The sequence below is a fragment of the Cibotium barometz genome, chromosome 24, assembly GCF_041138505.1.
Source record: "Cibotium barometz isolate CiBa-2024 chromosome 24, ASM4113850v1, whole genome shotgun sequence".
NCBI classification, from domain to species: Eukaryota; Viridiplantae; Streptophyta; class Polypodiopsida; order Cyatheales; family Cibotiaceae; genus Cibotium; species Cibotium barometz.
In genome coordinates this window covers 35,805,558-35,831,122 of record NC_141069.1, presented here as the reverse complement: position 1 = coordinate 35,831,122, position 25,565 = coordinate 35,805,558, and the positions used below count along the sequence as shown (strand labels likewise).

Here is a 25,565-nt window from a genome sequence, read left to right as displayed (position 1 = left end):
ACAAAGGAAGAAGTATGTGATGATTTGGAGACCCCACCAACCGCTTTCACTTTGCATTTTGATGGAGCTTTTAGCCCTTCCATGTGGGGTGGGGGGGATAGTCTTATTTGATCCAAAAGGAAAAGAGATATGGGCCAAGGGTAGGGAATTCCCAAAAGCTATATCAAATAATGTGGCTGAGTACAATGCCTTGATTTTTGGATTAGAAGATTGCCTAAAGGAGGGGGTGAAAGAGGTAGAGGTTAAAGGGGATTCTCAACTAGTCATAGAAGATTAGAAGATTGCCTAAAGGAGGTAGAGGTTAAAGGGGATTCTCAACTAGTCATTAGGCGAATGAAAGGAAAATACAAAGCAAGGAGTTTGAATCTGCAAGATTTATATAAAAGAGCAATGGAGTTAAAAGATTTTTTTGAGTTTTGTAAATTTGTGCATATTCAAAGGAAGGATAATCAAAAGGCATATGAATTGGCTACTAAAGCTTTGGCTTCTTTCAAAGAAGCTACTCTTGCATTAATGAATACAGGTTGGCTAGAGCTCCAAGATGTTCAACAATACTTGGATAAAGGATACTTCCCCCTTGGATTGACCCCTCAATAGAAGCAGACTTACAAGGAAAGCTCATCCTTACATAATCCTTGGTGACATTCTATACAAGCAAGGTAAGGATAAGGTCCTTAGTAGGGTGGTGAGCTTGGAAGAATCTAAAAGGATTATAGAATTATGTCATGAATGTTCAGGTCACTTTGCTTCAGCTAGCACTACTCGAAAGATCCTTAGCATAAGATATTATTGGCCTCGACTCAACAAAGATGCCCATGAATGGTGTCAAAGTTGGGGTGCCCATTAGAAATCCTTACAGATGGAGGGAGATATTTTAGGAATGACTTGATTGAATCTTTGGTGCACAAATTAAAAATAAACCATGTCATGTCAACCCCCTATTATCCTCAGTGCAATGGTTTAGTTAAAAAGACTAATGGTTTGCTTTGTGGATCCTTGTCTAAGCTAGTGGATGCCATGAAAAGGAAGTGGGATGTGCATGTATCAGAGGTCCTATGAGCTTATAGAACCACTCATAAGATCTCTCTTGGTTTCACACCTTTTCAGCTAGTGTATAGAGTGGAGGCCATCTTGCCAATAGAATTGGAAATCACAAGCCTTCGCACATCTTTTGCACGATTAAGTGATGAAGAAGAAACTCATGTACAACTAGAGACCTTGGATGAGAAGCGGCTTCAAGCACTTTAACATTTAGAGGCAGCACAACAACGGCGCAAGGCAAGGCATGACACTCTTACAAAGAAGAAGAAGCAAGAACTCAAGGAAGGAAGCTTGGTCATGAGATTTGATGGTCGTGTAGAGAAGTGACTAGATAAGAAGCTTCTTCGCCCCGCTAGGAGGGCCCCTTTAGGATAATTTTTTAAAAAAAAACACCTATCTTTTGGAAGATGCAAATGGTCAAGAGGTTCCTAGATGTGCAAATGAATACCGGCTAAAGATGTTTTACCCTCGGATACCATGGCGAGCAGACCCCCAAGACAGGCTTGGGGATCTCCCGGGGGGGGGGGGGGAAGATGTGATAACAAAAATTGATATCTTTTTTTTCAGAATAACAATAAGGTGGAAACTTGTGGGAGAATCTTGCAAGGCCCTCAATGTGATGGAGAAGCTAGCCGTGGAGACATGGAAACCGAGAAGCGTGATGGGGGCGGGAGACGACTGTGGCTTGTAAATCATTTAATGACGACTACTTTATCGCATGTAATAACAAATATGGGCTTGATACTAATTAGAATAATTAGTAGAATGATTGTGGATGTAAGTATGAGGAGTGAATCGTTGTAAATACCATGTGTATGAACTATAAATACCTTGGTATGGGAATAGAGCGGTTTGAGAGGGAAATATTATTGGATTGTATTGGGAAGATAGAAATGAGTCATATATTTAGGGTGGGCCAAATGTCTACATTGACTCAATAAGATACTTAAATAATATGGAGACCACATGCCAAGCACATGAAGAGCATGTGGAGGAGTGTGGGATCACGAGGAATCCTTCTAGAAATCCTAAGTGGAATATGGAGGATGTTGACATGTGGAAAAGAGAGGGTCCCTATGGGCTCCATGTAAGAGCAATCTTTGACTTTTTCCAATTTTAAAAGATTCATGAGTATCTTTAGATGGAAAACTTGTCAAAATGTGCCCAAAAGGACAATTTATGGTGACCCATGTCCTTATGTCACCAGGGGTGAAGGAATTTACTGGTTGGAAATGTAACAAGGTGAGAGTTTCCCTATAAAAGAGGCCTCTCTCCTCCCTTCCAAGCACCTCATTTTTTTCTCCTTATAGCTATGCCATAGCCTTGTATCCAGCTCCTCCTATGCCTTTTCATCTCCCTTAAGCATTAGGCTCTCCTACTCTTGTAGTCCTCTCCAATTGGAAGTCTCTTTTGCTTCGTGAATCAAGCTTTTGCTTCCTTTCTCTATTTTTTCCCTCTTCGCTTCAGAGCTTAGTGTGTCCACATGAGTAGCTTGCTTCCAGATCTGTTATAAGAGGATCCTCTACTCCCTTGGGAGACCTCAACCCACCATGCATCTTGAAAGTTACTTCTCTAATGAGGGAAATCGTTGCCTCTCCCCACCACCACAGCTATAGGCGGGTATAGACAATTTTGGTACTGTTCACTAAAGCAGTCATAGCTTTGTGCTCGCTTCTCTGTTTTTTGATGAAACTTATATCAAAATCTTTGTTTTTTTCAAGCTCTATCCATTGATGTTTTCAATGCTTTGTTCTGAGCAACACAGAAAAAGTTATGGCTATCTGATCAGAGTAGACTGTGCATTTGGGATAGTTTTGATACTTCTCACCAAAACAGTCATAACTTTGTGCTTGCTTCTCCGATTTTTATGAAACTTATATCAAAATCTTTGTTTTTTCAAGCTCTATCCATTGATGTTTTTAAGTAGCACAGAAAAAGTTATAGCTGTCTGATCAGAGCAAATTATTCACTTTGGAAAGTTTTATTGGTGGTTTCTTTTTTTCTTTTTTTGAAAATGATGGGGCCTAACCATCCAATCCATCCAAATAAGCCGTATCAATATACCCCTTTCACTTCAATTCACATCCTATTGAGTTGAAAGATTTTCTTCCAACAAAGACTTGCCCTCACTTTTGGAGCTGATTGCTTGGCTCAAATTAATGCTTCCCCAGAGCCTTTCCTATTTCCTCTTCTGGGACTACAATTTCACCTTCGATGTCTATGTATTGGTTTTGATCTAGGGAGATAGAGGGTGAGAGTTTGTTTCTGTTGCTTTCTTTGGCACCGAGACCGCCTCCCCTTCTTCAACCTTTGGGTTTGAGATGTGACCAAAGTTAAACCCTCAACTTTGTGTCAGAGTAGTGAAACTCATCCTGTTTCACAACTACCAGTGCAACCAGGTGTTGTAGGTACTTTTGAAGTCGAATCTGATGTGGCTCCTCCACATGCACCACTAGTACCTCCCACTGCTTCTCAAACGAGATGGGATGGAAGAGATGTACAGGCACATGCATTGCTTGCACTTTTTGTGAAGTGAAGCATTATTTCTCATATTTGGTCATGTAAGACTTTAAAACAGGCATGGGATGCACTTGCTACATTATACCAGGTGCACAATGAAGCATGTGTTGCATATTTGCGTAAACAGCTGGAGTTTTAGCACATAAATGAGGGAGAATCAATGGACAGCTTCTTAACTAAGATCAAAGATTTTAAGGAGCAGGTCGCTAGTGTGGATGAGATATATCCTGATAGGTCATTGGTACCCACAGTTCTCAATGGATTACCGGATTCTTATCAGAGTTTTTCCTCTACCCTTAGACTCATGATGAAGGGAAGTCCAAATGCCCTTACATTTGATGACCTGGTTTCAGTACTCTTGTAAAAGAGAACTTTAAGCAAAACAGATATGTTATACGAGTTGGTGATCAAGCTTTTGTTGCCAGTTAGAAAGGCAAAGGTAAAGCTTCTTCGCATGGTGGCTCTATAAGACAAAATCAGAATCCTCGGTAAGGATACAGAGAAAGAAGGTGATAAGCCTAAAAAGAAGGACAAGTGTCACTATTGCACGAAACCAGGGCACTACATAAATGAGTGCAAGAAAAGTTGAGAAGGAGAAATAGAAAGAATCGGACATGGCTGCTAATGCATTGCACCAAGTGTAGAGAAGAAGAAATCTACAAGTTTTGCTCAAGATGATTAGGCATGGACTGTACATTGCAGTTATGACCCTTCTGTTCATGATGTATGCATGTCATTGGCAGAATCGGATGCTTGGTACTTTGACAGTGGTGCAAGCACATTACTTTATAAAAAAATTGTTCGCATCTCTCGAATCTGTCCCAAGTGCAAGAACCATCACATGTGCAAATGGTTCCTCGTATCCTATCAAAGGAGTTGGTAGAGTTGTGCTCACTACTACAAATGGGGGTTCATTTACTCTGTCTAAAGTTTTATGTGTGCCAGGCATAAAGAAGAACTTGCTATTAGTTTCAGCCTTAGCCTTGTCATGCTTGATGGTGAAATTTGTGGATGACAGATGTATAGTTCACGATAGAAATGATGGTTATTCTATCATTATCTCAGGTACCTTGTTTCATGGTCTATACAAGATGGATGTATTTAAGAAGTTGCATCATGATGCTTGCTCAATCTCTATGACTTGTGCTACGAGTGATGCAGAATTATGGCATGCATGATTTGGCCATCTGAATTATGGCAGTTTGTTACGCCTTCAAAGACATGATATGATGTTTGAGTTGCCAACTCTTGAGACCTCTGTTAGACATGTATGTGAGGGGTGTATTCTTGGTAAAATGCATCGGGCATCATTTCCAAAGGATGGGTCTGTGAGAGCTGTTAAGAAATTACAGCTTATACATAGTGATGGGTGTGGTCCTATGAGGACACCATCTATTGGGGGATATCTCTACTTCGTCACTTTTATTGATGATTACTCCAGATATAGCTGGGCGTATCCATTAAAGTAGAAGTCAAAGGTTTTTATGTGCTTTAGGCACTCTGTATCCATGGCTAAAAATGCATGTGAATGTAAAGTTGGCACCCTTCATTGAGATCGAGTGGGGGAGTATATGTCCAAGGAATTTCATGTATATATGGCTGAAAAAGGCATAAGGCATCAATGTACAGTGCCATACACACCTCAACAAAATGGCGTGGCTGAGAGGAAGAACAGGTCTCTCATGGAGATGGCACAATGTATGGTGAAAGCCCAAGATTTACCTCATGGTTTTTGGTTAGAGGCAACTATATGCACAAACTATGTGTTAAACAAATGCCCTACCAAGGCCTTGCAATCTAAAACTCCTTATGAAGCTTGGCATGGCAGGAAGCCTTTTGTGGCTCATTTGTGTGTTATTGGTTGTCTGCTCTTGTACCTGAGCAACAACGCAGTAAACTTGATGATAAGGTAATTAAATGCATATTTGTGGGATGTAGTTCAGAAAGCAAGGGATATAGACTCTACCATCCAGTCTCAAAGGTGGATTTTGGTAAGTAGAGATCTTTTTGTCAAAAACTCAGTTCAGCCCATGCTTTCATGCAAAAAACAACAGAATGTATGCTCACAGGACATGTTTGATTCGCTCCTACCTTTGTTTAATGGAGGGTAGCCATATGTGGAGCAATTGAATGCTTAACCAAGTGCTAAAATTCAGCCTTTGCAGGTGCAAAATCAGCTTGCAAATCAGCTGATGAGGCAATTATCGAGGATGTAGTGGATGAGGAGAGAGCAGCCATAGAAGAATCTAGGGGTATGCCAAAATGGCTTGTGCAGACATTGAGGGATAGCAAGTTGGCAGCTCCTTTACCTAGCAGAACTCTCATCTCATGAAGATTATTCTCATGTGGATCATGTTCTCATTTCTACTTTATGTAATGAGGAGGAACTTGTTTCCTTTGAGGAAGCACAGGATGATGATCATTGGATGCATGCTATGCAGGATGAGTATAACTCTATACTCAAGAATGACACTTGGTATTTGACAGATCTACTTCATGGGGCAAAGAAGGCCATTGGTACTAAGTGGGTTTACAAGTTAAAATGCAAAGCAGATGGTATCATTGATCGCTACAAGGCCAGACTTGTTTCAAAGGGGTATGCCCAACAAAAGGGCATTGATTATGATGAGACCCTTGCACCCACATCTCGTATGACTACCATTAGGTGTCTCATTGCTTTGGCAACACATCATGGGTGGAATGTACATCAGTTGGACATTAAGACTGCATTCTTGAATGGTGATTTACGTGAGGAGGTGTATGTATTGCAGCCTCCTGGTTTTGTTTGTGAAAGGAGAAGAGTCTAAAGTATGCAGGTTTAAAAGAGGCTCTTTATGGCCTTAAGCAGGCTCCTAGAGCATGGTATGAGAAGATTCATGCATACTTTGTTGCAAATGATTTTTGCAACAGTCCATTTTTGGTCATCGTTTTATACGTTGATGACATGCTGCTCACAAGACCCGATATAAATCAGATATCAGCCTTTAAGGCTGATTTGCAGTCATCGTTTGAGATGTCAGATTTGGAGCCCTTGCATTACTATTTGGGGATTCAGTTTATGCAGCACAATGATGGCATTGTTTATGCTGCAGTCTAAATATATACAGAAACTATTGAAGAGGTTTAATCTTGAAGACTATAAACCTATAGCTACACCTATGGAAACAGGTACTTGACTTAGTTTTCAAGATGCATGACTCTTTTGATGCTAGTTTGTATCAGCAGGTTGTTGGATCCCTTCTTCATGTGTGCAACATGAGGCTAGATATACAGTATGCGGTCTCACAGTTGGGCAGATTTATGCATAGCCCAGGTACGAAGCATTGGCAGGCTGTTAAGCGGATTTTTCGCTATATTTACAGGATACTCAATATTTTGGATTATTTTATCCAAAGGGGGGTGAGAGTCACAACTGCATGCTTTCAGTAATTCAGATTGGGCTAGATGTTATGACACATGAGTGTCCACTAGTGGGTTTTGCTTTCACCTTGGTGATTCATGTATATCATGGCTCAACAAGAAGCAGCCTACAGTGGCTACTTCCAGCTGTGAAGCTGAGTACAAGGTAGCTTTTACAGCTATAGTTGAGTTTGTGTGGCTCAGACATCTTATGGCTGATTTGGGTGTTACAGTCATCTAGCACTACGATTTTCACTGACAGCTAGAGCGCATTAGCAGTTGTGAGGAACCCAGTGTTTCATGCTCACACTAAGCACATTGAGGTGCATTATCACTATGTCAGGGAAAGACTCTCTACAGCAGAGATCAACTTTGTCTATGTGCCTACACATGATAACATGGCAGATTTATTCACACGAAGGCTCTTCCTCGTGAAAAGTTCGAAGCTTTTCGTAAAGCTTTGGGCTTACTGCCTTTTCAGGATTGATCGGCCCTATACATGTTCACATCATCACTCCAGGGGGGATTTGTAGCATTATATGGTAGTGATATGTGTGAACACACTTAGGACTGCCGGGGCACTTTTTCCCTCACTAGGAGGGTTTTTTTCCCTGTGCGTATGTACACCCTCTTGTCTACTCATTTTGGGGTGTGTACTTATCTTTTGTATTTAGCACACATTTGTTTATTCTATTCTAGTGAGTTTGTGTGCTCACAAGCTTCTCTATCTTATGTGTGTGCATTGTTGCAACCCTAACCCTAATTCCAACATAGAATGGGGCAGTTACAAACTTGGTGGTTGCGGTCTCCACATTTGAAGCATTAGGAAGGTTTTTATAGGCGATTTCTTGGGTGAAGATAAAGTCCCCTAGATTGATCAACAGATTCTTTGGTAGGTCTTTGGCTAGATTTACTTCAACTAGAGCTTGCAGAGGTGCCACTATGGGTTTACCGTTGTAACCGGTCGTGTGCCTAGCAATCTTCCAAGGGGCTCCACTAGGTTCTTGAGGAAGGATTGTAGGTGTAATGGGTAACTCCACCCACAGGGCATTTGGTCTGCTCAAGGAAAATTTTGGGTACCACCTGAAAAGGGAGAGAGGCGAATTTCTGAGCATCCACTACTAAGCCCTGATCGCATTTAGGGCCATCTCCTCTTCTTTGAATAGGAAGATGAAATAGTTGTTGGGGAGAAACTGTGTTCTTTCCACCCAAAGTCCCTTGCTTTCTTGGTTATCCCATATCTAGCTTTTGAGGAGTTTGACTGGAAGAAGGCAAGGGCCGAAAGCAGAGCCCAATGAGTGCCCTCGCCTGGTATGTAACGACCCAATCTCTAACCAAATGCAATGGTAGAAAAATTGAGATAGACATACCTTTATAACTTGAATCTCCATCTCCAAGATGATCTTCTAGGCCTCCTCCTTGGTCATTGGTGTGCCTCTGGGGTTGTTCAGGCCTGTCGAGCGATCGAAGCACCTCTTGGAGCTGACAGGAATGGCGCCTCGGCCCCAATTATCTGTTAGAAAGCTTCGAGTAATAAGACCCTTGCTATAGACGGTGTCATCAAGGGGGACTTGGAGGGGGGTTTTGCCATAGCTCCAAGAAGAGGAATTGGGGCGCAGGGAGGGTGACACAACGTGTAGGGGCTTGCTGAGTGGACACCTAAATAAGGAATAATTGGAATTGGAGGGGGTGCCATGTGCTATATGTCCCATCCGATGGTGACTGCTGAGAGTTTGCATGCAGCTTGGAGTTTTCCTTATCAGTCATGATGGGCGGGAGAGGAGAGATGTCCATCGGCCACATTGACTCTGTAGTAACAGTGTAATGCCATGTCCCATCGGTACTTCCTTCCCTTTGGTCCTAAACCAAGGAGGCTCTACAGCTTCCGGCTTTGTGCTCTCTCAGGGATGCCTTAAGGTGTGACTATGATGGGGTGCAAAGAGAAGACAAGGCGAGCTCAAAGGAGGTAGGGTTAGGGTTTGCAAGGGTGTACACCATCCACTCCTCACACTGTTTTCTTTTTCCTTTTTGAGCATTTTCTGAGCTTACAATAATAACATTCAACTCTAGTCTTCATTTATCTCTTGAGTCAAATCGTAGTCTTTACTCTCTTTATTAATATCCAAGATCTTGAACATTTTCTTCAACATTCCTAGAGGGTGGTAAGGGAAAATAGCCTGTAGATTATTTTTTTAAAATGATATAAAACTACTAATTATTAATAACTATGCATAATAGTAAAGAAAAGAAATTAATTGCAAAACCAAATATATATCTAAGCTAAAGTTTAATAAGAAAAGTACTTGTTGGATCAATTTTAAAAAATGATATAAAGTTGTACAAAACTTGACACCTACATGTTACCTTACTGTACTAAGGCTATGGCAATGCAGGGTAATGCGAACAAACATAGCTTTACATGTGGAGTCTTGCCTTCAGCGATGGAGAAGAGGCACATGCTCTTCTTACCTGCAATGCTGTTGGGTTTATTCATACTCTACGCTACGTTGATAACCCCGGGCTGGTTTAGTTTCTCGCCTTCTACGGGAAATGGGCCCATGCTAAAGGAGGTCTTGTTTGCAGAGCAGCAATCCCTAGCCCTGCTCCAGCAGCAAGCCCAAGGCCTGCTTCACCTCTGGAACACAGTCTCTAACTCTAGCGATGGCGAAGCCCTCAAGGGCCAGATCGTCTCTCAAATGAGACTGAACAACGAAGTCCAAGAGGTACTCGCTTGAAATGGCAGCCTTAGAGTTACTTCCTTTCTTGCAGAAAGTGAACCTTTAGGTTTTCTGTCCATATCTCTATTCAACAGAAAAAGAACTGTAAGCTTTACTGTGTCTTTAGAAATGGAAGTTCTAGGGTTTCTGTCCAGGTCTTTTTTTTACCTGAAGAAAGAAAATGCATATCTAGGGTTTCTGCTCATGTCTTTCTTTACGGAAATTAAGAAATGCGTCAGGGTTTGTGAGCAGAAACGGAAGGTTTATTGTGTCTCCAGAATGGCAGGTTCAGGGTTTCTCTCCATGTCTCTGTTAACCAGGTTAAAGGATTAGATTAAATAGGATGTCTCTTTTCTGGTGTATGACGCTGAGTAGCGTGCAACAGGTTTTACTTTCTCCATATCGGCATAATGGAAGCTTTGGGGCTTCTGGCTATGGCAATGAAGGTTTAAGTACCTGCCAAACTGTTGAAAGCAGCAAATATAAAGTGAAGGAGGGGCTGGCTTGGAAGCCCAAACTTGACAGATTTCTCTTTGCTGTTTGCACATCGGGGCAATTCTCAAACCATCTGATTTGTATTGAGAAGCACATGTTTATTGCAGCTCTGCTCGGGAGAACGTTAGTACTTCCAAGTCCTGAATTTGACTACAATTATCAGAGAGTGCTTAACATATCCCACATGCAGAGCTGCCTGGGCGGGAACAATACAGTGATGACTTTTGATGACTTTTCCCATGTCCACCATGGCCACCTTCATGTGAACAGGTTTCTCTGTTACATGCGTGGGTGCTACTTGGATGCTGACCACGAAGAGAAATTGAAGAAACTGGGCATCTCTTGGGGCAAGAAAGAGGATGTTTGGCCACATGATCCGAATCTTCCATCTCATCCTCATGCTTCAGAAATTGTTGATAGATTTACTTGTGATGATGAAGTGATTGGAATTGGAGATGTATTTTATGCAGATGTGGAAGCTGATTGGGTCAATCAAGTCGGTGGGCCTCTTGCACATAAATGTAGAACCCTTCTGCAGCCACACAACTTCATTGTTGCTACAGCAGAGCGGTTCATTCAGACATACTTGGGAAGAAATTTTATAGCTTTGCATTTTAGAAGATATGGATTTCTATCTTTCTGGTAAGCTTTTCAACAATCTTCGAATTTGCAACCCGAATCGAATTATGCCAATGAATTAATGAGTGAACGAACATGTGTGTCTATGTATGAGAGAGAGAGAGAGAGAGAGAGAGAGAGAGAGAGAGGGAGGTAATTGTGTGTTTTGTATTGCATGCTTGGAAACATGCCTGCATCTTTTCATTTCATGTCCGGTGGCAAAGAAAGTGTGGGATTTCCTTTCTCGCGTATGGATTCCATTGATAGTAGATAGGCCTTTAAAGGTTAAAGATTGGATTTTTGGCAAGATTCCGAATGGGTTGGATAACCAGGAACATTCAATTTTCTTTCATTTTCTAAGGTGGACTGGTTTGTGGCATATTTGGTTAACTAGGAATGCCTTTTTATTTGATGCAAAAGTTGGTATTACAGCTCACATCGGTCATATAAAAGGGTTACTATTGTGGCAAGTCTCTTCCTTGCGGTCAGCTCATTTGGTGGAGAATGACATGGCTATATATTGGATGAGGGTACTTTGAGCTACACTTGTGGTTCGGAGTAATTAGTGAGGGAAAGCTAGTACATCACATGGCAGCCATGTGGCCATTTGTAAAGTAATTTTTGGTGATTTATCTTCTATTATTACGAAGAGAGAGAGAGAGAGAGAGAGAGAGAGAGAGAGAGAGAGAGTATTAAACGTCTATGAAAGACCAAAAGGTCTATGAGACCAACAATGATAATGGATGATCCAGGAATAACTGGATGTTAAAACATAAAAAAAAGAAAACATCTATCCAAGAAAAACGGGTCCAGGGTTTGTATACAATGAATGTAGTTGGAGCTCAAGGTTGTGTGTAGCTTGTGTGAAGTCCTGGTTGAGATGGATAGATCTAGTGGAGGGGAATCAAGGCTGTGTTGAAAGGGGGGAGGTGGTCAATTTCAATTTAAAGGCCATGTTGGCCAAACCAGCCAACCACTTGTGAGTACCAAGACAACCTCTATCCCTCTTGAGTAAGCTACATGGTGGACTCAAGGGCCAAAGGTGGAAGACGATCATGTAGTGTATACACATGTGTATGCAAGACCTACTCTATCCTTCTTGGGTAAGCTACATGGAGGATTCAAGGGCCAAACGTAGACGACGGTCATCTAGTGTATACACATGATGTATGCAAGTGATAGTTTGAAAAAGTGTATCTATGCTAGGTGGGATTGACACCTTTACAGAATGAGAGGTCAGGACTCTGTCATCCGAATAAAGTAGAATGGGCGCAACTGCTTGATCCAACCGTGAGCACGACCTCCCAAATCTGTCCACAAATGATGAGATCTTAGCTATATATAGCCCAAACGGAGTAGGAAGAGCGGGGAGCCCTTCTTAACCCTAGTAGTATTACTGATGGTTCCTGAGAGGTCTTCTGGTATCTGGACCTTGCCAGTCATGGCCTCATATGTGGTCATCACCCTCCATATCATGTATGTTTTGGAGCATCTATACTTGCGTTTTGTTCCTGGCCTACACCGTTCCCCGGTTTCTTCATGTTCCTTGCCTTTTGTTGGTGGTGGAGTGTTGTTTTTTGCTTGATAGCAGTGTTTTGGCTGCATTTTGCTTCCCAAAAGAGTTTTCTACACTCAAAGGGGACCCATCTCCAGCTACTTCACTTGAGGATCAGTTTCGGGAGCTGCTTTGTATCTGTGGAGACTTTCTTATGTGACTAGAGTTTGCAAATTTTGGAGGAGAGTAGTTTTTCTTGACGAGAGTAGTGATCTTTTCAGAGATCCTGAGTAGAGTTTATTTTGTCCGAGCTTATGTTCTTTACAGTGTTTGTAGAGAAAGGAGGGTGTTTTGCTTGTGAGGTGTGATCCTTTTACAAGGATGACTTGTTTATTGCTGATTCTTGGGAGCTGATTCTACTTATGAAAGAGTCTTTGCTATGAGTGATGCTTTTGAGGACTTTGTTACCACTGCAGTTTATATTCTTGCTTCCCTTCCTCATTGTGAGGAGTCTACTTCTTCCTCTCTTTGTAATGCTTCTGAGGATGCCAGTTTGACGACGTCATTTTTCAGAGGGGGATGTGGAGTTCTTTTATTTGGCGATGCCCATCTGAGTGGAGTGTGCTTGTGTACATCATTGGGCAACTCATGGAACCGAGTTTGAGCATATGGACCCCATCTTTTCTATAGAGTCTTTACATCTTGCAATGCAGACCTTTCTAGAGGATGCTTCTTTTTAGCGTTAGGCAACTCTTGTTACAAAGTTTGAGCAGATGGACTCAGAGGGTTCCAGTGAGGAGCAGCCTGCGTCTCCCAGGATTGATCGGTTGGTTATGAGGTTTTACAGACCTTGTATAGGTTGGACGACTTCGGGGAGTGTTCTTACACTTGGGAGTGGAACCATTATTTGGAGTAGCACGCTGCAGCTTGCAGCCTACATGGTTGTTTTCTTCCAGAGGAGCGGTGTACCTGGCAGCTTGTTGTGTTGCTTTTCTAGTTGAGTGGCTGAGGAGATTGCTTGTGGAGCTTTCCTGGTACTTATTGCTGCAGTCTTTCATCTTTGATTGAGGACAACGTCTTTGGTTTCTAAGAGTTCACTTAGCATCCAGTGCTTGAGAGGGGGTGTTAGACATCATCATCCCCTTGTTGCTTTTGGCTTCCTTTGTGGTGTCCTATTGTAGCCTTTAGGGCTAACCATGTTAGCTAGAGGGGCTGGTCACCCCTCGCATCATATTCCCACTTTTTTCCTATTTTATGGACTCATTAGGTTTTATTCCTAGTCGTGAGGAGTTGGTCAGCTGCCCCTATTTGGGCATATATATAGTCGGGCCTTCCCTTCCTCACATTCATTGCTATGTGCCTTTGCATATTGGCTTGCTGCAGTCCGTTACATACGAGGTCATCTTCCCCTCTTGCTCGGGACTTGTAACAGCATGTGTTTCTTGTTTGGTGATATTGAGAGCAGGTATATATTTGCGTTTTTTTCCATCTCTCTCTCTCTCTCTCTCTCTCTCTCTCTCATTGAAACCGGCCTCTGGTAGAAACTAAAGTGCGGTAGACTAGCAATCACCCAAACCAGTTGTAAGCCAGCAAATAAGACAAATATATGGGAGCTAGAGTGCTCCCATACGAAAAGAAGAACGACACCTGTTGGCCCCAAAGCTTGGCGCCCCTTTCGGTATTTCTTTATTCAAATTCAATGGAAGAGTTTAAATGAGTACATCATGGCCATTCATGGCTTGTCTGTTTGCATGTCCAATCTGCCAATCCTCTGGACCTCTTAGCATAGAGGTTATAGACAGCCTTGTGCCCCAAAAACACCACACTGTTATTCTCCTCTAATCAGCCAAGATAGTGCATCCATGAGGCCTTGAATATACATCTAATTGGCCCATGCACATAGCCACAAACTCAGCCATGAAACAGTCCGTAAACTCTTCCAAATCAGTCCAAAAACTTGCCTTGTTTCCACCCTCCAAACTGCCAGACCCTTCCTCTCACAAAGGGCTAGAGAAACAACTCCGAGACAGTCACGAGCCAGTGAAAAGAGAGACTCTCACACCTTATCCAATTGTGTGTACTTCTGCACCTCCGGTAGCCACCTTTGATCTCGCACCATTTTCCACAGGAAAAAGGGGGAGAAGAAAGCTCTATTCGGCTGTGCGTTGCCTTCCACATGAGAGAGAGAGAGAGGGGGAGAGAAAGAAATCTGTCGGCCTGTTGCAAAGAGGGAGAGAACATGCTGTTTAGCCCCGCTCTCTGTCCAGCCCACATAAAATGTTCTGCCCTGCTCTCTGTCCAGCCCACGTACAGTCCAGCCTGCCTGCAATCCTACTGCCAGCCCGCCAATAAGCAGGAGAGAGAAAGTAAGAGCTCTTGCACGTGTAGCTGCAGCCGGACTGTCGCCAGGAGTTGCTGTTCAGCCCCTGCGTGCCACCTTCCAACAGCCCATCCATCGTCAAAAAGAGAGAGAAGCACTTGTATGCAGCCGCCCTGTGTGCCCAGCCGAACAGCTCCTCCCTTCCACGAAAAGCCAGCTCCCCCACGAATGCTGCAGCCACCTTTTTTCCAAAGAAACCCCAATAATAGCGTCTCCCAAAAGGGCCACGATGCTCTAAAAGTGGTATTCTTTTATTTTAAAAGGTTTTTAACCCTTTGTCCCCTTGTCCCCTCCACACACGGGGTTGTTAAAATACCTTGTCCCCTCCACACATGGGGGGGTTTAAATAAGACCTTTGCCCCAAGGATGAACCTTAAACATATATCTTGCTCCACCATGCTCACATTTATGCTGCACAAATTCACAGGGTCATGACACACTCTCTCTCGTGTTTCCACTTTCCCATAAATCTTGGGCATCGTGTGACCTGTCATGATGGTCTTGTAGTTGTTTGGGTCGGTGTGGTCTCCTGCTTCATGGATGGGGACGATGGTATTGGTGGCTCAAGAAGGGGGGAATCCTTCACACAAGGCCCGATTAGAGAGTTTTGCAAAGATGGGGGCCAGGATGTTATGCCCATGTGCAAAGTGTTCCACATGAAGATCGTCGTGGTTCTTAGCCCGACCATTATGCAACTTTAGTAGAGCCTTGATGACATTGGTAGTGTTGAAGAGGATGGCTGAAGTGGGTCGTGGAGTGTGTGGTGGTGGTATGGGCTGATTTGGCACAACATAGAGATGTTGGGCATAGGATTCCCATTTAGAGGATCTGTGAAGGGCATTGTTGGCAGATGGAAGTCCAATATTCATGGTGTGACGGTGTCACTACGCAGTTACTTGAGAGAAACCCCGAGGCACAGCAGCCTGTCGAGGAGGTTGAGGAAAGCAGCTTGCTGTGAGTGGAGCAACCACCTAGAGAAGGTGCAAAACCACCGGTAGCCGTCTATGGATAGGAGGTGTAACAACCTCTTACAAAAAAGAGATGGAGCGGCCGCCTTAGGAGAGGTATCGCCTTGCTGCAGCCTGCTGGACAGAAGAAGCAGCCACCTTGTAGAGATGGCTCGGCCGCCTTGTAAGAGAACTTAGCTCAGCCGACAAGACCAGTACAACTGCCTGCAGAAGCGTAGGCTGATAAGAGGAAGAGACGCAGCCGTACTGAAGAGGAGGCGTCAGTATGCAGAACACAGCCCCATACAAAGGCCACAGCCGCTTGCTGTGAGAGGAGGAGCACCCGCTTGCAAGGGAGGAGACGCCGGCTGCAGCGTGGAGGAACCGACTGGTTGTATGAGCAGCCGCCTGTAGATAGTGGACAGCCCTGCTGAATAACCAGCGCAGCCACCAGCCGTCTGAAACAGAGGCGCCTGGCTGCAGTCTGATTGGAACAGAAACGTGGCCTTCTGCCTGTTGAATAGACAGCAGCCTGTGCATGCACTAGAGATGGTCGCCAGCTTGTTTTCTCTTACGAAAGGTGTTGGAAGCGATCGCCGGTGGTCCACGATGGAGGTGAAGGCTTTTTTTATAAAAATTAAAGTGGAGCTAAACCATATTGTTGGCTGGCTCCCCACGATTGCATGTGGGCGGCCAGTTCCGTGGGGGTGTGGGTAGGTGACCATGCACCTATCCCCCCACACACACAACTTAAGTGTGGTTACCCACCTTGGCCCCTAAGTGGATGCCCACTTTTAAGTGTATGTGAACATACAAACTTATAAATCAAAAGGTTAGAGATTAAAGTATTAAACTAACATGTGCAATATACTTACCACCTGTTCACATGCAACAAAACTCGTCAGAAGACAGAGCAGACTTCACGACTCACTCGCAGGCGTCCCCGCTCAGTAAGTGGCACGTCAAGCAAGCAAACACAAAAAATACAAATCATGTGAAAACAGTTTCAAACATGCAAAACATGAGTGCATGTGCAAATAGTATCATGGACATATCTCCCGTTCATGGAACAAGTACAAAACATCTGTCGGCACAAAAATGGCACGACGTATAACATAAAAACCTGGTCTTCCTATGGAGTGACAGTCCCATAGATAAGACACAGTTCAAGGCACGAGCCTCCCTATGGAGTGACAGTCCCATAGGTAAGACACGGCACAAATACTGGCTCTTCCATGGCGTGACAATCCCATGGGTCGAACACAGTCCAAGTCATACACGGGTGGCACCAGTCTGGCTCTCGTCCATACGACACCATCCTGCTAACACATGGGTGGCACCAGTCTGGCTCCCGTCCATGTCAGCAAAATACTGGCCTCTTCACATGAGACATTGGCCTGGCCTCAAGTGAACGAGACACAAAAACTGGAGATGGACCAAATGGTTGGCCAATTGGTGACATCCCCCGGGCTTCTAAAGAGTTATCCTCAACTGAAAAGCCTCAAGATATGCCTGCAACAACTGTGGGTAATCAACAAAATAGTCCTCATTTACCCATTTTGCATCAATAGGCAAATAATTTTTAAACTTCACAAGGTATCTCCTGGAAAGCTTCCCTGCAGGTAGTTTTCGTTTCTTGTGAAAAACAATCTGTTCTGGCTGGAGGATCTCCTCAAGCTCATCAATCTCTGGCGGATCTTTTGTGACAGGCTCGTTAGGATCTGGCCCCACATATTTTCGAAATAGACTCACATGAAATGCATTGTGAATCTTCTAGTGACTAGGTAAAGCAAGCTTGTAGGACACTTCATTGATCTTCTGAATCACCTTGAAGGGTCCATAATAGCGAGGAGAAAGCTTAGGATATGATCCTTCTTGTCCTGGCCTCTTCCAAAGCCTAGCCTTCTCAAATTTCAGCAAAACCCAATCACCTTGTTTGACTTGCATGTCTCTTCTATGCTTGTCAGCAGCCATTTTATGCTTATCTTGAGACCTTGCAATAGCTGTCCGCACCTGACCAAAAGCTACATCCAAGTCTCGAACATATTCATCAGCTGCAAAAATCTCATCCTTTGTACGAAGGATGGGTGGCAAAACCACTCTGCCATAAATAATCTCTAAGGGAGCTTTTCCCGTGGAGGCATGGATCGTATTGTTGTAGGCAAACTCAACAAGTGGAAGATACTTCTCCCATGCAGTCTTTTGTTCTGCCACATAGCATTTCAACAAATCCAACACGGCTGAATTTGCAGCTTCACTTTGGCCATCCGTTTGGGGATGATAAGCGGATGAAAACTCAAGTTTAGTACCCATATTATCAAATAAAGCCCTCCAAAAGAGGCTTGTAGTCCTGGGATCTCTATCCCCAACAATGGATTTAGGCATACCATGATGCTTGAAAATATTAGCAAGAAAAAGCTTTACCATATGATCAGCTTTAATGGTTTTCTTGACGGGCAAGAAATGAGCTTGCTTGCTAAACCTGTCCACAATGGTCTAAATAGCATCATTCCCATGTTGGGATCTAGACAAATCCATAATAAAATCCATAGTAATACTTTCCCAAGGTTGCGAGAGGGAAAAGGCAATGGCTGAAGCAAAGCTGGAGGTTTTTGCCTGTCAAATTTCACCTTTTGGCAAGTGATACATGCACGTACATAAGCCTCAATGTCTTTACGCATGCTTGGCCAAAAGAAATATCTCTGTATCATGCGTGTAGTAGGCATGATACCTCTATGACCAGCATAAGGTGGAGCGTGACATTCCTCCATAACCTTTGGACGCAAATCCTTCACCACACATAGGCAATTATCCTTCATAAGATAACCCTCGTTGATAACATAAGAGGCATGTGAATGACCAGCCATCAAACCAGCCCATATATGGCAAAAATCAGCATTCAAATGATACAATTCTCGCATAGCAGATAAGTCGCCATGAGAGACTACTAAGATTGCAGCTACATAAGGCCTCCTGGATAGTGCATCGGCCACCACATTTTTCTTTCCTGGAGTATGCACAATCTGAAAATGAAACATGGAAAGAAAGTTTGCCATTCTCATCTGCTTCTTTGAAAGCTTTGACTGAGATAGAAAGTATCTCAAGCTTTGATGATCTGTCTTGACTACAAATTCAGCCCCAAGAAGATAACGTTTCCATATCTTTAAGGCGTGAATTACAGCCAAGAGCTCTTTCTCATAGATATCCATATGAAGCTCAGCATCATGCAAACGACGGCTCTCGTATGCAACTGCATGTCCTTCTTGATTTAGGACAGCTCCTATGCAATCACCACAAGCATCACATTCAACTACGAATGACTTGTGCAAGTCAGGAACAATCAATACTGGACCACATATAATAGCATGCTTGAGCTGCAAGAAAGCATCCTGTTCTTTTGAAGTCCATTTGAAAGTGATTTTCTTCTTTGTGAGATCATGCAGAGGAGTGGCTATCATGGCGAAATGCCTTATGAAACGCCTATAATACGAACATAATCCCAGAAAACTACGTACTTGATGTATGTTTTGCAATTCGGGCCAATTCCGAATGGTCTCTATCTTTGCAGGATCCATTGTAACTCCATCCTTGGCTACAATGTGTCCCAGATAATGAATCTTTGAAAGGAAAAACTCACTTTTCTTGGCATTAATGAAAAGTTTATGCCTCCGCAACTCTTCGAACACTGTGACCAAATGAGTTCTGTGTTCCTGCTCATTCTTGGAGAAAACCAAGATATCATCAAAGAATACTCCTGTGAATTTGCGATGGGGTCGGAATATCCTATCCATCATACGATTAAACGTAGCAGGAGCATTGGTGAGACGAAAAGGCATTATCAAAAATTCATATAATCCAAAGGCTGTCCTGAATGCAGTTTTATAGACATCTTGTGGTACCACACGTATTTGGTGATAACCACTCTTTAAATCAAGTCGGTTGAAGCAAGCCGAACCATCAAGCTTATCCAAGATATCATCAATACGTGGAATTGGGAATCTGTTCTTGATGGTAAGCTTGTTTAAAGCTCTATAGTCTACACACATACGGAATGATCCGTCCTTCTTTTGAACAAGAAGCACAGGAGAGCAGTAAGGTGAGAAACTGGGCTGAACCAAACCCTTCTCTAAAAGCTCGTTTACCTGCTTCATGATCTCTTCTTGTTGTGCAGCACTCACTTGGTATGCAGGTTTGTTGGGTGGAGAACTACCTGGCACAAGATCTATGCGATGATCTTCGGGCCTTTGGGAAGGTAATTCACCTGGCAATGTATCAGCAAAACAGTCGTTGAATGCATAAAGAAATTCAGCCTATCATTAGACATATCATCCATATTTTGATGATTTGGCACAAGGCTATCACGAACAAAAAACAAGTACGTAGAAAGACTCTTTTTAATTGCTTTATTAATTTGGATGTGTGATACAAGTGGGATGGAATCCCCTTCTTTGCCAGCATCAATAAAATGCATGCGGCCTTTATGCATAAAAGAAATCATATTGGACTTTTAGTCTTTGCGGGGCTCAAGCCTATGGTGCCACGGCTTGCCCAACAATACATCACATCCATTTAGTGGAGCAACTAGGAAAATGCTCATTATCAAGGTAGCCCTGGATATGGATGCGCAACTTTCCTATCAACGGGGTAACTTGCACCTCTTTACCAATAAATGCAGCTTCGGCTTCAATCTGAGGTCCCATGTTCTCAACCTCAATGCCCAATGCAGCTGCCGTTTGCATAGAGATGAAGTTATCGGTTGCACAGTCATCAAACATGAATAAGGCGGGCTGATCCTTGATTTGCCCCCAAGCTTTGCATACCATCTCATGTGAGAACTGGAGCTCCCTGCAAGCATCCTATCAGACGAGATCGAGGGACAGAGTCAAAGGCTTTGCAGAAATCCACAAAGCAGCAATACACATGTCTCTTTGAGGACCTTGCCTCCTCTATGATAGCCCGTAAAGTAAAGATATGGTTCAACGTCGTGGAGAAGTTTCTCCTAAAGCCTGCCTGGCCTAATGCTCTGTTTCCCATTCTCTCTGCCATAGAGCTCATCATGTCCTCTAGAACTGCCCCATAGATTTTGGCCATTGTGTGACCAATCATGATAGTCCAGTAGTTACTTGGGTCCATGGGATCTCTTGCTTTGTGGATGGGGACAATGGTGTTGGTGGTCTAGGAGGGTGGGAAGCCTTCACAGAGTGCTCTGTTAAAAAGACTGGCAAGAATGGGAGCCAATACCTGGTGCTCGTGGGCGAAATGTTCCGCGCGTAGATCCTCATGATCTTTTGCTCTCCCATTATGGAGCTTTTTAAGAGCCCTAGTGACATTGGGGGAATCAAAGAGATAAGATGATGTAGGCCTAGGGATGTGTGACATTTGTGGTACAACTGTCGTGCATAGGCTTCCCAAAGGCTAGGATCTGTGATAGGTGTAGGTGCTCTTTCTTCTTCTAGAATGCGCCAAGCTTCTAAGTTATCCTCGCTCAAAAAAAAGAGCTGGTATAACTCTTGTTCTCGTTTAGCGAGAAATGCCCGTTTCTTTCGGCGAGTGAATGTACGAAAGATGCGTTGCATCTTACGTGCTGAAATCAGCCCATATTTCCTCTTGCGTAAGAGGCGAAGCTTGGTGGTTTTGCACTCTTCATCATACCATCCATTTTGGGGTTGGGATCCCATTGGCAAACTTGCTGTGGAGCATGTGGTGTAGGGGAAGTTGGTGTGGGCGGAGTCATGGATGATGGAGGAAAGTTGGGATGTGATGGTGGAGATAGGGAACACTTATAATCCATATGATGGCAAAAAGTGCAAAAAATGTGATTTGAATCTAGGATCCCTCGATTGGGGCCTGATGTATAAACCACTACTCTAGAAAAAGTAAAAAAAAAGAAAAGAAATAATATTAATGTCTTACAAACTGACAACAAGGGTCTATGAGACCAAGCTAAATATGTCAAGAGCATAGTTGCAATGAAATGTGTTTCAAAGTATGAATTGTTTTGTACGTTTCATACATGTGTTTCAAAGTACGAACTGTTTTGTACATTTTATACACGTTTTTTTTAGTTGCAATTTTTTAAGATAAAGAATGGGGTTGCTATCAAATAGCACCTCTCTCTCTCTCTCTCTCTCTCTCTCTCTCTCTCTCTCTATCCCAGTATGGTACAGGATGGAGCTAGCTAGGTTGCATATCATGATTGTATACTCCATGCATATAGCTTTGCATTCTCCTAGTAATAGAGCTCCATCCCCTGCACACCCAGATTCAGCTTTTTTATTCAGTACTTTTTCATTTTGTTGGGATGACAGAGGATACCCCATACAGGTCCTCCGATTTGTCTCATAGGCCGAGTTCGGTCTTTTGGAAGACGTTAATAAAATCTTTCTTTCTTTCTCTCTCTCTCTCTCTCTCTCTCTCTCTCTCTCTCTCTCTCTCTCTCTCTCTCTCTCTCTCTCTCTCTCTCTCTCTCTCTCTCTCTCTCTCTCTCTTTTCGCGCCTTTGTGCGCAGCCGCCGCCTTCGCCCTTGCTCGCCGCCCTCTCTCCCGCCTGGGCTGGCTCTGTTCGCTCTGTTCACCGCCCTCTCGCGCCTTTGTGTGTAGCCGCCGCCTTCACCCCGGCTCGCTGCCCTCTCCTCCGCCTGGGCTGGCTCGGTTCTGTCTGGACCCGCTATGCTATTCTGTTCGCCTCGCTGCCCTGCTCGCGCTATGCTGGCCCGTCTCCCTGTCCGCTGTGGGAAGCGTTGCAGAGTAATCTCGAGGAATGGCTCCAAGTCTCCAAGAGAAGCTCGAGGCCCTCGAGACAACAATGAAGGCACTAATCAAGGAGAACGGGAAGACATCCGATTCCAACCTCAATGAGGTGGAGAACAAACTACACCGGCACATCATGGCCCTCAAAGCACGGGTCACGGACCTTGAACAAGAGAACACGGCACTCAAGGAGGAGGTGAGTGCATTGAAAGTGGAACTGGTAGCCGTCAAGAACACCGAGAAGGAAGAAGGGGAGATCAATGACAACACTCTCACGGCCATCAAAGAAAAGATCTCCAAGGAGATCACAAAGGACATGGAGGGAAAACTCAAAGCCCAGGATGGGTTGAGGTGGTGAAGAAGAACATCCGTAAAGAAGTGAGGGAGGAGACTCAAAGGGAAGAACACCAAATCATTCACACCACCATTGAGGAGGAGAAGATGAGGCATGCCCGCCGCCTCAACATTCGAGTCACAGGTATAGCCGAGACACACGACGCCACTCCCGAGAAAGATGGACAGCTTCTATGCATGAAGCGCAGCTACAAGGAAGAGGACCCTCTCCCTTCACCAAGCATGGAGAGCCGGGAAAGACTCAACACGCAAGCGAGCCCTCATGCTACAGTTTGCAGGAGAGACGGAGAGGATCACCTTCATGAGGAAGAGGGTGATTCTACGAGGATTACAGGAAGATCCCATCTATTTGGATGACGAGCTTACAAGGATGCAGATAGAACACAGGAAAACATGCATGCCGAGAGTCCTCCAAGCCTGGAAAGAGGGCAAGAGAGCATTCTATCGCGATGGCCATGTCATCATCGATGGCAAGGCCACCGATTAGCGCCAGGCGGCCTATGGGACATCGGCTATGCAAGATCCAGATTCACAGATACACATAGCAGTTTGGAACTAAAATGGAGCACTTTGGACACATCCTAGGAGGATGGAGGAGGTCATGGAGGGACAGGACATCATACTACTTACAGAGACGCACCAGAGCCCAGAGAGGGGGCTACCCAAAGTAGAGGGCTATCAGTGGGAGTTTACATACACACGGCAAAGCACATCAAGAGGATCTGGAGGTATAGCGGTACTCTTCAAGGGAGAGCTACATACAGGTGGTAGCACGTGACCAGGAGGCTAGAGACTGCAGCTCTCAGCAGACAGGGTGTTATACATTGCTCTATGCTACTTCTCTCCTAGAGGATCGAGATATGCCATGACAGTAGAGGATGAGAGTAGAGGCGAGGAGGAGGACACAGGGCCATCGGGAGAGTCACCATATGCAGCCCTTTCAGATGAGATCATACACTACTCCAACCTGGGGGAAGTCCTCCTTATGGGGGACTTCAATGCATGGACACAGAGCCGACAGTGCGACATTTATGATTTTGAGCACCCCGAGGTGATGCACACACTAGAGGTGGGGGACACGGGAGCTTGCACGGTGTCAGAGGACATGGGGCCGGATAACACCAAATATGGTCATCACTTACTTGAGCTGGGAGCGCGACACCATCTCGTTATTTATAACGGGATGAGACAGTGGCAGGATTCAGGAGCACTGACATGCTTTTCACGATCAGGGGGTAGCACAGTGGACTACATCATGGGGTCCATGGAGACCACATAGGCAGTGACATCTTTCACATCCCCCCCTGTCCTATTGGTGCGGATCACACGTACCTCTTACTGTCACTGGCGAGCTCCACACCAGCACCCACACAACCCACACAGGCATCGCATACAACTTTCTACTTCACCCATGACTTGGCAGACATATATGAGCATCATGTATATGACGGGCTATTCCATATGGATCCCCTGTCACCTCTAGACACACTCACCACCCAGCTGTCATCTCTACTACATACGGCCGCCACCCACAGCTTCCCCCATCATACACACATTGCACACACAGATAGATCTGGGAGCATGCCCCAGAATCGGTGGTATGATGATGAGTGCAGAGAGCTATATAGACACCTCCATGCCCAGAGAGCACTGGGGACCATTACATAGAGACAGGCAAGCTGACAGATGAGGATCCTCACACGCCGTAAGAGGCGGGCATATGAGGAGGCACAGTACTGGGATATATACCACCTACTTATGAGGAGAGATGCAACCACTGCATGGCGCAAGATGAGAGAGCCTCGCTCTCGTACCCCGATTGAGGATCCACACACATGGCACACATATGCAAAGAGCCTCTACCATATCCCTCAGCAGCCGCCCGTACCACAGCCACAGGAATCCCGCCCTACCACCTCTACTTTCTTTACCGCCTCGATGGTAGAGAGAGCTATCCGCCGGTTACAGCATGGGAGATCGGCTGACCACACAAGTATACAGAGTGAGCATCTTATTTATGCAGCTGACACACTGGGACCCTTCGTTGCTCACCTCTTTAATAGGGCACTAGTGGAGGGCCTACCAGCTGAGTGGACTATGCACACCATCGTGCCTCTCCACAAAGCGGGAGACATGCTAGACCCCAACAACTATAGGACTATCATGATTGGTCATACATTGGCCAAACTTTATGGCGCAGTGCTCGAGGCAGAGTTGAGCTCATATGCAGAGAAGGAGGGACTGTGAGCACCAGGGCAGGCTGGATTCCGACGAGCTTTCTCCACTATTGACCATATATTCACTCTGAGATGTCTGATTGACCAGGCTATGGCACGGGATAAGAGATTATACAGCTGCTTTGTGGATTTCCGCAAAGCATTTGACACGGTGCCATGAGAGAGACTCTTCCAGCGCCGACAGTCATTGGGGATCCCATCAGAGATGGTTAGGGACATCTATGCTTTATATGAGCATGTCCTCGGGCGCATACGATGCCCCGGGGGGCTATCTGATGTTATTGCTAGCACCATAGGTGTGAAGCAAGGATGCCCACTCTCTCCTACACTATTTGGGCTATACATCGATGAGGTGGCTGACTTCATTGGTCACGATGGTGGGGACGGGGTAGACATCTCAGGTACCACAGTCCACATTATGCTATATGCAGATGATATTATTCTGGTCTCTGAGTCGCGGATGGGACTATAGCACCATCTCCATGCACTCGATGACTTCTTCACACACAGGGGGCTTACAGTGAACCTTGGGAAAACCAAGGCCATGATTTTCCACACCTCAGGGCCGGTTCGACGACTGGCCATCTTCACACTAGCAGGAGGACAGACTCAC

At 44.6% G+C, this 25,565-nt stretch overlaps 2 protein-coding genes across 2 annotated transcripts in view; both read left to right on the top strand.

Moving 5' to 3' along the window:
• The first annotated feature begins 9,319 nt into the window (after positions 1-9,319).
• The window catches only part of LOC147625232 (O-fucosyltransferase 36-like), a 28,992-nt gene continuing 12,746 nt past the window's right edge, over positions 9,320-25,565 (top strand). Inside the window, exons 1-2 of the mRNA XM_086818503.1 lie at positions 9,320-9,683; positions 10,063-10,814. Coding sequence (XP_086674629.1) covers positions 9,342-9,683; positions 10,063-10,814 — 1,094 coding nt within the window. The 5' untranslated portion in view covers positions 9,320-9,341. The remainder of the gene's footprint in view (positions 9,684-10,062; positions 10,815-25,565) is intronic.
• LOC147625233 (uncharacterized) lies at positions 24,085-25,094 on the top strand. The gene is given in 1 exon segment (XM_086818504.1): positions 24,085-25,094. A coding segment is annotated over 1 exon segment (786 nt). The 5' UTR covers positions 24,085-24,176; the 3' UTR covers positions 24,963-25,094.